At 36.9% G+C, this 17652-nt stretch overlaps 1 protein-coding gene across 4 annotated transcripts in view; it reads right to left on the bottom strand.

Annotated features, from left to right (window-relative positions):
• Positions 1-961: 961 nt before the first annotated feature.
• Positions 962-17652, bottom strand: part of DEUP1 (deuterosome assembly protein 1) — a 43702-nt gene continuing 27011 nt past the window's right edge. For 3 of the 4 annotated variants that reach the window (XM_063394474.1, XM_063394471.1, XM_063394473.1), the window contains 3 exons: positions 16111-16310; positions 9505-9805; positions 962-3592 (listed from right to left, as the gene is read on the bottom strand). In XM_063394474.1, the coding sequence (XP_063250544.1) occupies positions 3422-3592; positions 9505-9805; positions 16111-16310 (672 nt within the window). In that variant the 3' untranslated portion in view covers positions 962-3421. The remainder of the gene's footprint in view (positions 3593-9504; positions 9806-16110; positions 16311-17652) is intronic. The other variant, XM_063394472.1, reaches the window with a different exon arrangement.

Below are 17652 nucleotides of genomic sequence, written 5' to 3'. Positions count from 1 at the left end.
GTAAAATCTAGTGGTTAGCTATTTTGAATGGAATTAAATGGGGGGAAAAAAGATTGTGAATGGTATAATTGGCTGTTGTAGGTTGTAAAGCCAGAAGGGAATGACACAAGCTAAGGAGCTCTCCCCAGCGCACCGTCCCAGCTGCTGAGTCAGTGGGAGATGCTGGAGCAGAGAGAGCAGGAGTGAGTGGAGTGCAGCACACACCTGAGCTGGCTGTGTAATCCAGGCTTTGATGACGGGCATGGCAGGCCTTAGATGTGGAGTCACCTGCGGCTCGTGCATTCAGCAGCCTCTGTTGACAGCTTCCTTCTCATTCCCACCAGTGGCGTTTGGTTGAGCTTTGAATTACCAAGTGCTGGTGGCTTGACTCTGTGCACTGTTGTACCACTGTTAAACCAGGAATTAGAACCAGTTACACCACAATAAAGCCAGAGCAGTGACACTGCAGGTTAGGCACTTCCTGTACCATCTCTGCTCACAGCAGAGATTTATTTGCCATTGTTTAAGTCTACCCATCGGAAAAGCAAGAGAGCCGTGCCTGTGACTGTTGGGTTTTTGTGTTCATTTGGCACCGTGTTTTGCTGCTGCAGTTTGCATTCCTCTCTAGACTGGCTCAGAGTACCACTGCCTGACATGCTGCCATTCTTATACTCCTAAATTTCACATACATGAAAGGAGAGAGTAAGAAATGGAAGAAAATATGCTAAATATCCAACTTCCATAGAAGCCACTTTTAAATGGCTATTTAGTATTCAGTAACTGCTGTTTCAACCCTCTCAGAGTAAGTTTTGGGGAGTGAGTTGGACAGCAATGCTCTTATGCCACCAACTATTTCAAAATTACATCTTGATGAAACATGTTGGCAACTGCGTGCCTTTGACCTCTGTTTTTCCTTCAGCCAAAAAAAAACCCAAAAAAACCCAAGCTGGTGGCAGCCTGAACCATTGTTCTTTGTATTTAAAACAAGTCTTTCAAATGGGAGCCAAAAAATTGCTTTTCAGTACAGCTTTGAAAAATCATCAAAGTCCAGCAGCTTACAAAAATTTTCATTGCCTCTCTATTCACAAAGTAGAATAGAATTTTTCTGTATTTTTTTGGCAATTTGCAGCTACCGGAGATTGCACCTTGTCCTGTCAAATGAGCCTAATGATTGATACTTATTTTTTCATCTTTTTCATTTTTATTGTTGTTTCCAGGAATTTATAGCCTTGGACCCTTCTGATTTTTCCTTTTTTAACAATATGCATCCATGTCCAACTCCTGGTCACAAAGGAGTAATTTCCCCATCTTTATTATTTCTGCTGTCCATCATTCTTTAAAAAGTTTTTTTGGCATGATAACATCAGGAATATGTATCTTCCTTCAGAAACCTCTCACCAGGTCAGTTGAGTTTCTGCCTTTTAATGTAACTGAAGTATTCAAACCAGTGGCGTGGCTCCACCTATACTGTGGTACCAATGGGTTCATTTAAACTGGGGATTGTCAGATGAGCAACTTTTGCTGTTTGGCTGAGAAAGAGAAGGAGAACCTTTCTGGTGAGTAGGTGTCAAAAAAATGGCACCCTGATCCACCATGTCTCAGGACATTTGTGGCACAGTGCTCTCTGAGCAGGCAATAACAGTAACAAGTAGTCTGTTCAGATACAGGTACTTCTGAGTTTTCAGTGCTCCTCACAGAGTTTATTATATGGCATTGCACAAAAGCCAGGCTGAATCTGACTCTGGTATTTTATTAGCCAAAATCAGTAGGGTGCCCAGATCTTAAAAAGCTTTAGGAAAATAAACCATGATATGCATTTTTGATGATTTCATTCATTCATTCTTCATCATCTCACAGGGCCATACCTTGAGAGGTGTCCTCAGACCTGAACTGGAGGCAGACAGATCAGTTTCTTTGAAGATCCAGAGCAGACTGTCATTTTATATGTTTGAATCTGAGAGTGGCAAAAGACTCTAGCTAAGTGGCTACTTATTTTGCTCTTCTGAAAGACAGTATTTTGCTGTCTTTTTGCTTCTACAGATCCTTCCCAGCTTAAAATTTAGCTTTATACTCATAGGTTTCTGAATTTCTTCATTAATTATTTTAAAATTGCATCTCCCCCTAAGCTGAGGATATGTATATATTTAGTTTGTTCACATGTCCTTCCGTCATCTTTTTATTCAGTCCTTGTTCCTCCAGCTGAGTCTAGTAATTTTCCGGAATTTTCCTGTAAAAGATTCTTTGATGTCCTCATCTTCATTGCTCATTTTACTGCAAGCTGAGCCAATCTGGTATTTCAAATCTTGGTATTTTGTGTAAGTATGATGTAGTATATTTTGTCTTAGTGGAAATATAGCATCAAAAAACAATTTACATTTTAGCCATGGTCCTGAATATTAATGAGACTTCTTTTACTCACAAACTGGAGCAGTTTGACAGCCTGGTATTATTTTTATCCAGATTTTCCCAGGAAGTTGGCAACAGTATATGCTGGAAAGCAGTTCTTCAGTATCTCATTCACTGAAATTGGTGGTTCATCAACAGTGTCTGTAATTTTTGTTTCGCTTGCACAGCAATAGAATTCAGTATGAATTGCAAATAAAAGGAATCTCAATATAATGCAGATTTTCAACACATGGAGTTGAATTAACTCTGCTTGGTTATATAATGTTTTCCTATGATGTAGGAAAATTTAAAGAATTTAGGCCCTTACCTAAGACTGATCACAAGTTACCTGAAGTGAATTCCTCGCTGTTCCAGTATAGTTAAACAATGAGCCAACATGGTAACAAAACTTCAATCCAAACTAAGTACTTTTGAATACAAGTTTTAAAAATGGTAAAGTCTTAATGTAAAGTGTCTGAGATCAGGTTCTTCCCCTGGAGAAGTCTGTAGGTCTGGTAAAAGGGCAATATGGACGGCTTCAAAACATGTGCTCAGTCTTTTAATGCTCTTCTCACGGAGCAGCATTTCCAGAGGCCCAGGGGCTATTTCCACAGCCAAGAACCACCAGAGCATAGATAAGCTTTTCATGCCAGGAGCTGAGACATGGTTAAAAGCCTTTATTATTTTTCTGTACAAACTAGAGAATTTCTCTTGGTTGATTTGAATTTCAAGGGAATAATTCCACTTATTAGCCCTCTGTACATTACAGAATTGTATCTTAATTTACAGTGCTGCAACAGGGTCTCTGCTGCACACAATTTAACTGTGTAAAACCCACCTGTATATTTTAGAATATGTTTAGAGTTTATTTTGTAATATAGTCAAGTTACAATATACTTAAAACTGTAGGATAAAGATATTTTTCTTGAAAACTTGGTGTTACAAATACATGCTATTGGCAATGTGCCTAAATACATTAAGCAGCTAGTTGCAGATTTTATTTCTGAGAAACTCATGAGTGATTACTTGGTTTGCTTTTCTTAATTGTGTGACTGGCTTAAGTATGCCTGCTTTGCTGCATCCTGGCATATTTTTTTAGAGTATTTTCAGAATATCTTTGCAGCTCTTCAAGGTGTGAATTTAAACGTTCTTCAAATTCTCTTGCATGTTTCTCTTCCTCTTGACGGAACTTTTCTGTTGTTGCAAGGAAGGACATCTCAGAGGGAGACTGAGCAACGAGTAGAAAATCATGGTTAGGAAAAACCAGCAAGTGCCACAATGTGTTTGCATTATCAAATTCTAGATGTGAAAAACATCTTGACCTATAGCAGGTAATAACACTATAGTGTTTTACTCCTCTTCAAGAAAGCACCATTTTTAAAGGCATCCATGTGCCTAAATGGCATGAACTGAACACTGTGTTTGATCATCTCTGATATTCATAGCATGAGGATGTAAATTGGCCATTAAAAATTAAAATATCCCACTAGACAGAATTAAACTGCTGCAGAACCTCCAAAGCCTATCCACTACAGGTTGTGTTAGTTATTTGTATAATGTAGACCAGGGCAGAGGACAATAATCTTTTTTGGAATTACAGAGTATAATTAGTGTTGGATACTGTTGACTGTCTCCTGGAATTTTAGCTCTCTGCTTCTGTGACATGATGCTTTCTGAGGAAAGGAAGAAACTCCAAGCCCTGACATTCTGGAGAATGTACTAAATTTTTGTTCACTACAAGTAATTCAATGAAAAATCTTCTTTCCATTTAATGAGCATTTAGTAGACTCAGACACAAACCATAGCAATAATGAGCCTTTAGATGGTTGTCATGGGATGCAGAGTTGTGTAAGGCAAAGGACATGTGTGAATCTTTGCTGGAACAAGTTCTAAATTTTTAAGCACCAATTTTTGTTCATTTTCTTGCTAATACCTAAGATGCATTCATTGGAATATCTTTATCAAAAGAAATATAAAATAATTTTTCTTTTTCCTGAAGATACTATGCCTGTTTAAATACATTAAATGTGTTTTTTGTAGAGATAAATGCAATTTTATGACATGAATTTTTAAGATTTGGCTGAGGAAGAAACTTAGTATAGGAGCTTTAATATTAAAATAAAGGTAATCTATCTTTATATTGTCATATATTGGGAAAAATGATTGACATCTTTAATCTTAGTTAAACCATATCCTAAATAGTTTTAGTTACTGATTGAGTTATTAGTCTAGAATTTCAGGGTTTTTTTTTCTAGAATTTAAAAACATTTGAAGTTTATATGTCAACACATCAAACAGGAATTCAAATATTCAGATGTTCTGTGGAAAAGACAGTTCTATTACATCCACAAATTTTTACTCCAGGCTCCACTGTATCAGAATGGGGTATTCCCTATATCCACAGCAACTAGAGACAGATTTGGTCTTTGTTTTCAACTTCATTGAAAACTGCTCTTACAAGCTTTTAAGACTAAAAGATATTAATTAGAAAAATGCTCTAAAGCACCAATCCATTCAAACTCTTTGCAGCAGACTCTGAGATGAAATTTAGAGATTTCCTATAGGAAGTCCCTTTTCTTTTCAAAGTACAGAAGTAAGTGATAGCTTACTTAAATTCTGAGTTTAAAACCATTCTTCTTGAGTTAGAGAGGATTTCTGATATACAGGACTCCTAAAATGAAATTCACAGAAAAAGCAGAATCTTCCTCTTCTCAGTCCCTCCAAATTAATGTTTTAAAATGATGGGCAAGAAAAAGTGACTTAATTTAACATAAGAAATAAGAAACTTAAAGGTATTGGATCACTTTGTCCTATAAGACCCCTCTTTGAATCCTTGTACTAGCAAGAAAGAATGCCAATCCTCTAAAGTTTAAGAAAATGGAGGGACATCACCTACCTTTGATTTTCTTCATAAACACATGCATGATTTCCCATTCATAAATTATCACTGTTCCCATATGAACAGTTTTTCCTGACATTCTGAATGCCATGGCTACATGCCATTAATTCCTTCATGGGCTAAGTCACGCATACATCTCCTTGTGATGTCAAGATTCAGTGACAGAACTGTTAGCACTATTTTAAATTATTTGAAGAAGGCTTTTGGATTATGAAGAATACACTGCATTTGGAGGCTTCATTTAAAGAATCACCATGTGTTTCCCTTACTGAATACCAGCTATGAAATCACTGCTGAGCAAACTGATTCAATGCTGAGCAAATAAAATACTTGCAGTGAGAAGCATGAGAAACTGGGAAAATCTGAATCTGAAATACAAATTTAATAGGTGTCATCACCTAGAGGAAAATGTCATGTCAGACTTTTCCTTATGGACTGCAGATTTACACAGGTGCCAGTCTCAGAAACTTTACATCAAGTTATAAAAGATTCTTATAAAAGATTCAAGGTAACAATGTTTACAATTATTGACTTGTCATTGGAAACAGATTGGCCTCACGATCAAGCTGTCTTCCCAACCTGTTACATGCCCTTCACTTCAATTGGTACTTTGATGTGTTTCTTCTTGAAATGCACTGTAAACTCCAAATGAGACATTTCTGAATTTTCCTCAGAGTTGAGAGACAAATGTTTATTACTTAGAATAAGCAGGTCATGGCTCCCCACAGCTCCTTACCCGAGGGTCAGACATCACAGACTATGATTTTAGATGGGTCCCTAATGCATTGTTTTTCATGCACTCTGAGAGAAGGTTTTATCTAAGCAAGTCTAAAAGGCAACATTCCTTGTTAGCAGCACTTTGCCTTTCAAGCCTCTGGTATGTTCTTTCATTATGTTCTTTATTGTCTTTACTTTTGGCCTCTGAGGAAGAAAAACTACAAAGAAAGTGCTTTAATCCATGTCTCAGATGAGATTTATGGGCCCTGGTTTTAAATTTTTTTCTCAGATATTACTGCTTTTATGTTTTTTTGGTTATCTAACTGAAACTGGATAGGGATGAGTTCATTGTAAGATTCCCATCAAACTTGTTTGGGCGATAAGGCAACAAGGACTCTATTTTTTCATTTCTACAGTGCCAGCTGATCTCCTATTTCTTTGGTGTATACCAGTAATGAGAATCACCTTTCTGCCTCATCATTTGCTGGAAATGAAGGAGTGCACCTGACAGAGATGCATATTTCTGTAGATGAAATATGTGCTAAGTATGGCCTCTCCTAAAATAAGAACTACTCAAAGTGATTAAGAATAAATTCTGTATTGCTGGGGAGGAGCCTTTCAGGAAGCGAGCTCTCTGAAAGAGAGAGAGAGGGACAAAACTGCCTAATTAATTTGTCTAGAGGTAATCTCTTACTTGCCCCATGAGTTATCCCAGCATTTTTGGATGCACCTGCAGCAGGGCAGCAAGAAAGCTTTAACATGTGGGATATTTTAACCTTTACCAGTCAAATCATGAGTGGCCAAACCCCAGTGTTAGAGGCTTCTCATGTTTAGCTGCGTTCACTTTCCAGGAAAGACTTTGTAATAACAAGAGTAGAAACTTATCTGGCTAATTTTAGTCTCATAGTGTCTAAATTTGGGATGTTTGGGGGGTACTACACTGCAATAGATCTTAGGCAGCAGGTAGAGATGCCCGTCTTAAACATCTGAGTGTTTGCTCAGATATGAAAATTAAATTTGAGATGCCTAGAAAATTAGATTTTTCGGAGGGTCTACCTAGTTGGGTAATAGTAATACCTAGGAGTGAGAGGCATGGACTACAGCATGCCTCAGAGTAGGATCAAGACTATCAAAATAATTCCCAGTGATGTCCACTGGTAGAATTTCCACAACTGTCCATTGCAGCCTATTTATTAAGCAAGTTCCCATACTAATGTTAGAAAATTTCCTAATGTGTAATTTAAATTTTAAATTATTATTGCTTAAGTCTTGTATATTTCCAAGCCTTGAAAGCCAGAACAAACAACAACTGTCTATCATCTGAAGAGAAACATGAGAAAGTATTTATGACTAAAACATCAACCAATCACTTTCTGAAGTTGTTCATTTCAGAAAGAGAGCACAGCCTAAAGTATTGTTTAGAGGAAAAAGTATTTCCCAAGATTTGGAAACCCTTGAAACAAGAATTTTTGGGGTTATGGGAATTTCCAGTGGATCTCAGCTGAGTTTTCTAGTTTATTCTAAGGCAAGAATGGCTCTTGCTATGCATGTAACCTCTAAGTAAGAATGTGAAAAGGCAGAGGTTCCAGTGGAACATTGACTAATCTTTGTCTGAAGATTCTCTACCAGGAGGAGTGAAAAATGTCACTGTCTAAAGCCCTACAGACTCTTTTCTCTCTCCCTTCAATATCAAGAGAGTTATTTTGGTATGTATCAGGACATCACCTGGAAATCCGATGTTTTCAATTTGTGCCACAAATAGTCTTCAGAAAACCAGTGCCTTATAACATTTTCTGAAGTTTTAAAGATACTGGAGATTTCATGTGGATCCTGTCCCTGTGTTCTATACCACTCAAGTCCTCAGAACTCAGTCAAAGAACTCTGTTTTAATATGCTCTGTATTTTCCCCCTGTTTCTCCTCAACGCAAGAGCTTTCCATTTGAGCACAGAACTCTGGAGTAACAGAGTGTTGAATGATTTCTGCACTAAAGCTGTGGTATCCAATGTCAGCCTGAGTGACAATTTAATTTCAGTGGTCTGAACTTCTACCTGCTTCAATGCCACTGATTTGGACCTAGACTCTGCATAAGAAATATCTCTAACTAATAGTTTTGTTATGTAGTTGCCCACACGCCAGCTAGAAAGTCTTGGCATTGACCCTGGCCTGCATGCTGGCTGGGAAATGGTTTCCCTGCAGCTGGCAGAAGTGTCTCCGAATGCACATTTTTCTCAGGCTTTCTGGAAACAAAAGATTTGTGATTTGGTGTCTCTGTCTGACACTTCTGACAGAAGAGAGAATTGGTGTTTATCAGACTCATCTGGAAAAGTCCAGATGATTCTTTTCATGATTAGCAGTTTAAAGAGGAAAACTCTCAAGCCATGAGAAACCAAAAGCCATTTACCCAAAATTCCGGTGAAACATAAGAATATAAAATTGGAAGTGAGGTCAAACACCTGGGACTACGTGGTTCTCACTGTTCTCAGACTACTGGGACAGAGCTGATGGGACCACAGTCAGAGAAGGGTGCACTGCAATCCCAATCTGGACAGCAGAACTGGGGTACAACAACCACAGGTACAATTGCCTGTTGATCCCCCCTAGTAAATGCTGCTCTTCCCTCTTGCCCCTCTATAGGTTCAGCTGAGATCTCCTGGTTACAAAGATCCATGTAGCACAGCTGGACAGAGGGAGGCCTGTAGTTCAGTCCTCACTTACATTCTTAGTTCCATCACTTACCGTTCGTATGGTTTCATGGTCAGGAAAGTGCTAATTGTCAAGTGCAAAACAATAATGGCCTGTAGTGGAGGCCTAAGGAGGAGAAGATACTAAGGAAGAGGATAAAGCTCAAATTCAAAGGGAGCTCTAAAGCCAAATAATTATGGAAATATTTTCTTAAGTTGTGAGTGAGGCAAAGTGAGATTTGTCCCACTTGTCATGGAGGGTGATAGTCTCCAGCCTATGAAGGCTAAAAGAAAGAATGTTGTCCTATTACTCTTGCACTTCAAGAAAAATAAGGATCATAGCAGTTATAACTTCTGTTTCTTTTCAAATACAATAGCTAACATATGGAAAATAGTTGCTGTGATTTTTCTGATTTCATCCATCAATCAAATAGCTGTAGATCAAATAGGAACTTGATTTGTCTAACAGCACTTCAGGCAGTAAGTTTGCAGGTATTATGGAAATACACATGAAGCAGAGTGCTGTTACATAGGCAATACAAAGCAAAGTGCCCCAATATAGAAGCCAACAAGCTAAAATGTAGAAATCTTTCTCACAGTCACATAATGGCAGGTAATTATCACCATCGTTATTAGAACTGAGGTATGGCTCAGTAGGGGAGGTTTAATCTCCAGAAAAACTGCATTTCTGTTAGGATAAGATATTTCCATTTTTGCTGGGCTGGCACTGTATAAGTAACAATGACAACAAGAGTGATCTAATTTTTGGCTCCTCCAAGGCTGCATTTGATCCACAGGTGGACTTTTGAGAATATATGTGTTATAGGAAAATAGTTACTTACCAATAATTTGATTTCTCCCACATTGTAAGCAGGGCTCTGAAAGCTGCCTGTTCTGCCCACTTCAGGAAGTGGCTCAGGAAGGCCCAAAGGACACCCCACTGGTGGTAATGGAGGTTTATAAACTATTTTCCTTTCATGAGCTCTGTGAAGTGGATGAGAAGGTAAAGTGCTATCACTTTTTGAACCAGTGATATTGCCTTGGCCATACAAAGCAGGACTGCAGTTTCTGTGATATCCACCAGCAGTGAGCATAGCAGTCTGTTGACATTCCACTTGCCATGAATCTTTATTTTGGAAAGGTCTAAAAGAAAAAAAATGAAATATGAAACCCAGTTAAAACCCTTAAGCTATCACAGCAAAGCCAAGGGGTTTTCGTTGTATTTATTTACATAGTTTTGATTACTTAGCTGTTCAAACTGCTTCGTGCATGAAGTTATGGGCATAAGATTCAGCATTACCAAATTGCAGCAATTTAGCAATTTCCACCTAGGTTACTGTAAAAGTCTGAGTGTGCTGTCTCTGTCTGCTTCAGCTGTGAATTAAACCACCCTAATTTAAACCCTTTCACTGGAGCTTATGTTGAGGAACCTTGCCTTGGTTGGTATAACTGGCAGAACGAGCTAAAACACAAACTCACTTCAGGTATTGAAGATGCAAATGCTCCTTAAGTGTTTGTTACCTATCCCTTGCTAATGGCTACCATTCCTTTTGGTTTTCCAGTGGAAAAAGCTGTGCAAGCACTCTTTGGCCATGTCTAGGAACTAGAGTGAATTTAGCCACACAAATAGACAAAATGAAATATGAAAGTGAGAGGAGAGAAAAAACCTATTATTAGTGGTTGGATAATTAGTCAATTTTGATCTAATATTATGTTAAAGAGCCACGTTCAAGTGGCTAGAATTTAGAATAAATGCTTAAACAAAAAATAGTTCAGGAATTTTTGATTCTGCATTTTTACTGCAATGATAGTTTTGCCACTAATTTAATGATAACACTTTGGAGATTAATATAAAAAAATATTAGATTTTAAAAATACACTTTCTAAAAAATTGCACAATAACATGCTTTTGTAACAATAAATGAAATCCTTAAAAAAATAATTTTTAAGCATTTTGTTATGATGTGCCAAAACTTTTGTATCTCAGTGATCAGAATTGATGTGCAAGTACATATTTCTAATAATTGTATTTCTGTAAAGCAAGAAACTATTAGGGTTAATAGCAACTTCAAAAAAACCCCCAAAAAACCAAAAAACCAAAAAAAAAAAACCAAAAAAAGGAAACCATTTTCTTCCCATTCAAAATAGTTAATGGAACAATTCTGATACTGTATTGATAAAAGCAGAAAATTTTGAGACTCGCTTGGCCAGATGTCTGTGAAATTATACTGATTTTCAATTGCATCATTCCTTGTATTATATGCCAAAACATGCAAAAAACCTTAGTTCAGATTCTATTAATTTTATGTTACAGTATTTCTAGCTGAGATAAAAATTTCCATTGTATTGAGGTCTGTGCTTATGATGGAATTTTAATCTTGGGAGGTAACTACTGAAATATGATAGCAGTTTGAACAGATACTATCATTGCAAATATCCTAAAACACTCTACTAATTTGAAATGCAGCTACAAAAGCTTTTAAAGAGCATGTTCTCTGTCACTAAAATATAATTTAGAAAATATTCAAGAGTATGCAGTGCTACTCAGTACTTCTTTTCTTTTTAAATACAAAGAACTTGCCAAGTACAGGGAAAAGACAGTGTTTTCTGCAGGAAGATCACATAATTTTCTAGCCTTAATTTAAATATTTGGTGTTGGTACAGAGTGGCTGTGGAGCCTTGATGGACCTGCTTTTACATAAGCCCTTCTGCTGGTTTTCACAGGGATAGAGTCAATTTTCTTCACAGTAGTTTTTATGGGATTGTGTTTTGCATTTGTGCTGGAAACAGCGTTGGTGACACAGGGATGTTTTAGTCTCTGCAGCGCAGCACTTTCACAGGGTCAAGGCCTCTTCTGCTCCTCAGCCCAGCCCACCGGTGAGGAGGCTGGGGGTGCACAAGGATTTGGGAAGGAATTCAGCTGGGACACTGATCCCAGCTGACCACAGGGAGATTCCAGACTGTATGGGAGCAAGCTCAGCAGTAAAAAGCTGGGGGCAGGTTGCCTGGGCATCACATGACAGGTGTTGAGCATTGCACTGTTATTATTGGGCATCACTTGTTTCCTATATTCTAACTATAGCATTATTATTATTATTGTTGTTGTTATTACTACCTTCCTTTTCTGTTCTATTAAACTGTATCTCAACATGAATGTTACTTTTTTTTAATTTCAATTTTTTCCTTGTGAGTGGGGGAGTGAGCAAGCAACTGTGTGCTGTTTATCTGCCAGGTTAAACCACAACAGACCTCAAATATGAAACTGAGTATTCAGTACATGAACTGTGCAGAACAACTCAGAGAACTAATGAAGAACATATTTTTTTCTCTGATTATAAAAAAACCTGTGATTGAGACACTCTGAATGTTACAGCAAAGCAAATTATACGCATGATGCTGTATTATTATTTGTTGCTATAATTTTTACTATAATAATATTATTATACATGCCAACATAAAACTCCCTGAGACTATTCACCAAACCTTCCAGTTTTCTAAATCACCTAAAATATTTACCTTTATGGAGGCAGAGTTTTCTCCTTTCTATTATGCTTTTCTTTACATAAATATACTCTGTTCTTTTGGCACAGGAGAATACTTTTTTTCTTTATTTTTCTTCCTATTTTAAAGTCCATTCCATCTATGGTTTGGATGAAGGGCATTGTGAAAAAAAGCTTGCCATAACTGAAGATAGATGGTGTGAATAATAAAATCACAGGGTTGTTTTTTTTTTTTTTTTAATCTCGTGTTCTGACCTTTTTGGAAGTAATTTTCTCTCTAAACCCATAGTAAAGTCTATGTGATCTGTGGTCTTTTTTCCCCCAGAACAGCTTCTCTATGTATTTAATAACAATTATTACTGTTGTGCTATAACTTCTGTAAGAACAGAATTTTCAGACTCGAGTGCCCACTTGACTTGGGTTATGGTAGCCTTTAGATAACAAAAACAGATATTGCACCACCCCTTCCCCCCCCCCCCCCCCAAAAAAAAAATTGATTTTTTCTAAAGGAACTCCCACTCTCCCTTTCCTAGTGCAATCCATAGCATTGCTGGGGCTGCTTGGTATTTTGGAAAAACATGACACCTGCATTGTGGTGCTTTGGTAGGGACACTGGGCCTTTACTCTGGATGGTTTTCACAGTTGTGGTTTAAACTTCTACCAGTTCATGTGCAAAATAGCATCTAAGAACACAGATATACTTTAAATGTAACCATCTGCAAATTTGTAAAAAGCTGTCCATTTGTTAACACTACCAATGCAAATACATTATTACTGCAGCTAAACAACTTAAGGTTTTGGTGGGATTAGTGTCATAGAGTATTTAATATGTACACATACCACACAAATAATATCACTGTTGACATGGTGACATGGGGAACAAGTAGTGAAAGACCAGTGTCCTCAAAAAGGGAATTTATATAGACAAGATCTATTTTCCAGACTCATACATAAAATCTGCCTGGTCCCTATGTGGTCAATGACTTCAATGATGCAAAAAACCCCCAAATTCCTTACACAGCTTTGCTGGTTGACATAACCAGTCTTGAAAAGAAAACTGCAGATCTTCAATGACCAGAATGTCTTCAAGAATTCGTGCTGTTGCTTTTACCTGGCAAGTATAATGGCTAGCTTGATTTTAAATTTTAAAATAATTTTAAAAGGCTTTAAAAAGCCTTTTCCTGAAGAATTGTTTTCATTGCTTCCACTTTATCTATTGCAATGACTGATACAATGGTGAGTGTGACTAAGAGTTGTATGATCTCCAAAGAGTAGTGAAAACCTCCTTAACACAGATATTCACTGCAAACACACATCCATTAAGCAATCCCCAGCTTCCTTAGCAGGCATCGTCTTAGCATTTACCCTTCACTTTTCCTACATGATGAAAGTGTATTTTGGCTTGATCAGTTACCTATTTTCTGCATAGTTTTTCTGGTAAATAAATAGCTTTTCATTTTGGAACTCAGGCATGTTTTAATGTTGGAAAAAACAAACTGAACATATCAGCTTCATCAGAGAAAGTCCTCTTTGACCATGCCCAAATTTAAATCAACTGCATATGGTCAAGGTCGAACTAAAGGACTGAAATCTTGAGAGTGAGGAAAGCTTATGTAAATGACAATTAAAAGTAAGATAATTACATCAGAAAACAATAAGTAATTAAGGTGGTTATAGGAAGAATGTGCGCATAGTCCTTTTTTAGCAAAAAGATGCTATTTCTAATATTAATTTCTAATTTTAATAATTAATCATAATTTGTAATATTTAGAAATTTGATGTATACTGAAAAAAATAGAAGTTGTGCCACTTTTTGGACTGCCAGTATAACTTCCTGCAATTTCCTGTGTTTTCTCTAGAGGTCTCCTCTCTAAGGCATGATGGTGCCTGTGCCCAGAATTCCAGTACTGATTGAGAGACTCAACTGAAAAATATTGTAGAATGTACACCCGTCCCTTACACAAACACCATGCTTTCTAATTTTTTACCATATAAAAAAAGTCTTTTGTGCCCTTTCTCCAGTGCCATAATTACCATGGAAACAGAACTGCAAATTAAACCAGAAATAACAGGGTTTACACTCAGAATAAAATAAACATATCCCAGATTTTAACTTAACCAACATCAATTTCCAAGTTTATCTGCATACATTTGATGGCTGAAAATTTAATTGTAGTTTTCTGGAAAAATCCTGAGGTAGTTTCCTGCTTGGGAACCGAGAACTGATAATACAGAGAGGGCTCAGTCACAAAAACACTGGCTAGGTGATGTGCATACACAGCACATGTCAAATTTGCATGTTTTAAAATCTGTGTATTTATTTATCTGAATAGATTTTCATTTAGGAATTCTAATGCATGACTGAGATCCTGAAATCCAGGCTCAATATATTTATTTCATCATATTAACTACAATAATAATAATAATAATAATAATAATAATAATAATAATAATAATAATAATTTATATTGTTTTCAGTAGTCTGGCTGAGATTTCTGTTGTGAAAAAGGTCAACTCTCACAAGTGCCTCTCTTAGCTTTGATTGATCTTCCAACAGCTATGAAATCACAATCCTGCAAATTACATGCATAGTTCTATTGTCTCAAATATTTATGTTCTCATAATTTAAATTTCACAGTCTCTTATGTACAGCAAGTGTAACTCCTGAGAAAATGGGGAAAAAAAAATCTTACTTCTTCCTCACTTGAGAGGAGTTGAAGCATAAGCAAAAATTGCACTGACCAATTTTGTGAAGTTATGAGACCTACTGGTGCAGAATAATCTGTGTCTCAGTTTACAAGTATTTGAATCAGCAACATCTTCAACATAATTTGAATCTCCATAGGAAATCAGCCATACCTGCCACTTCCAAAGGTATGTGTGTATTATGTATACACATATATATATGTATATATACATACATATATACATTTATTTATTTTTATATACACACGAGTACTGTCTCCAACACAAAACAATATTCTTTAAAAAGAAATTTTAGGCAAAACTGGAGCTACATATACTGGGATGCTACTCTATTTTGCAGAAAGAAAATAATTTTAAATTTTTCCAAAACCTAAATGCATGAGTTTGAAATCTTAACATGTCCAATTTTGGCTCCAAATATTTAAACTTTATTTCACAGAACTGTTCTATGTTAGTGCTATCATGTCAGTTCCTCAGTACAAATAATCAACATATTTAGCTTCCTATTAATTTTTGTTTTCTTGTACTGTAAAATACTGTTTAGCAGGGAGGGTTTTTTTTAATGTTATAATATATCTTAAGGCAATTCAATGGCTCTCTGAATACAGGGAAATAAAAAGAAAGTCAGCACTACAGCTTTCCATGAGTCTGAATATTCTCAAGTCTCATTTTTCCCAAACAAGGACTTTATTGTAGTAATGACTTACTCAGGGCATCTGAAATTATGTTTCTTTTAAAAATTAGGTCACCCAAGAACGCTGAAACCAGACAAGGCATTAAAATACATTTAATGAAACTTCCAACAAATGACCAGAGGACACAAAGCTTTTCAGCAGGGCCTATAGTTCAAACTGCTTATTAAGAGAACCTCCCATCGAGAAGTTTACTTCTCATGTTGATTTTTCTGTCCTTTCCTTGTTTTTATTTGGTAGTAAAAATATGGTCTGCTGTAATTTGCAAAACCTGGAAATAAGAATAGCTTGAGCAGCACATAAAAAGTTTGTAAACTTCATGCGCTAAATACTAAAACAGAACATTTCTGGGACTTCATTTATTGCCAATTTCCATTAGCCATCCAGAAAAATGTAGGAAGTCCTTACAAACACACTAACTAGGTCTGATATTTATATTGGTGGAAGTTCTGGATGAAAAGAAACAGCGAAAAACTTAACAGTTTGGCCCACTCATACCTCCCAAAACACTTGAAAGAAGTTTCACAAATGTGTACAATCTAAATATTACCTCTTTTCCTTTTCTTGCATCTTTGAATGGGTTTGGTAGCTCGGCTCTGTTTCCCTGTATGTATCCTTGCAACCCAGTATCGATGTTTCTGTGTCATTTTGTAGTTTAACAAGGTTATTTTGTAGTCTTAAATTCTCACGTTTCATTTTCTGAACAGAAGCTGTGAAATTTCCATGTTCTTTGTTACATAAATCTATACACTGTGAAAGGAGATAATACCATCATTATGTAGTTATTTTTTCCACAGCAAATGGGTATATTTTTAACAAGCAAACACAAAACAATGTTCTGTGCTAAAGAAAAGGCCTAGCTACCATATATAATCATGCAACATTTAGGGCAAACCAAGAGAATTGCCTCCAGAAAAAGAAATCACAGTAGATAAATGGAAAAGAAGGGATAACAGCCTCTATAACACAATAAAACAAATTAAAATTTCTCAGCAAACATGCATTCAAAATATTATTGTTGTAAATTTATCGCTTGCTTTGTAAAACTGATGACATAAAAGCAACCATAATAGTTATAGCTGCAGACTGTATTGCTCCCTCCAGTGACAATTCCTCCAAAAATAACAAGCAAAATCATAGGAGTTCATTGCTATACTAGAGACAGAGTGTACATGTGTACAGGCACAGTTTAATATGAGTGTTGAGACAGTCACCTTCAGTTTCAGAAGCAGTGAGTAAAGCCACCTGAGCACAGTGCTCCCTGTCCCTGTCACTAGACCCTGCTTCTCAGCTGGGTTAGCCCACATGGTGTGCAAGGCAACATAGTGAGAGTGCAAGCCACATGTGCACCGTGATCAGGGGCTAAAGAGCCCCATGCACTAGGATATCAAGAAGGGAAGATGGATATTAGCTCTGGAAATTGTCTAGCCAGGATACTCTGTTCCTTTTTTCCCCTCCTATCACTTAATCCACAAAGCCTATGCTGCATACCTGAGCCAGCTATTTTGGAACTCTCTCTCTGCAGAGTACTGCACTGCATTGTGTAATATCTGTGCAATAACAGCATACTGTCGTCACCAGGAAATTCTCAAAAGCTTTATCAGATTACACACAAAAGACTAAAACCTCTTGCATTTCATTAAGTTGTGCTTTCATATGTTCCTAGATTTAACTTATTCTCTTGGAACTCAGTAACTCATTACAGATTTGGTTCTTAGTACACTCCTATATTTGAAAGCTTGTCTATTCCTTGCACTGATTTGATGCCATCTCTTCCTGTGAACCTCACCTTGCTTAGTTTTAGGGGGAATTTATGAGCCAAGCCAGCATGGAAATGCCAGAAGGTATAAGAAAATTTAATATTTTGTGCAGCTATGGGGGAGCAGGGGCTCAGCTCCGTCTCACAAGTGGGAAGAGTGGCAGAACCAAGGGAGAAGGAGAGCGCTAAGTCATCCTACCACTAATAGCTCTAGAATCAGCAGTAATGTTATAATGGCATGAACTGAGCTGGCCCAGCTACATTGCTTTTGACATATAAACCCTGAAAGTAACCCTGGCTGATGATGCATTACACCATACTGACTTGGGCTGG

The sequence above is a fragment of the Prinia subflava genome, chromosome 3, assembly GCF_021018805.1.
Source record: "Prinia subflava isolate CZ2003 ecotype Zambia chromosome 3, Cam_Psub_1.2, whole genome shotgun sequence".
In the NCBI taxonomy this organism is placed as follows: domain Eukaryota; kingdom Metazoa; phylum Chordata; class Aves; order Passeriformes; family Cisticolidae; genus Prinia; species Prinia subflava.
This window is presented reverse-complemented; position numbering and strand designations above follow the sequence as displayed.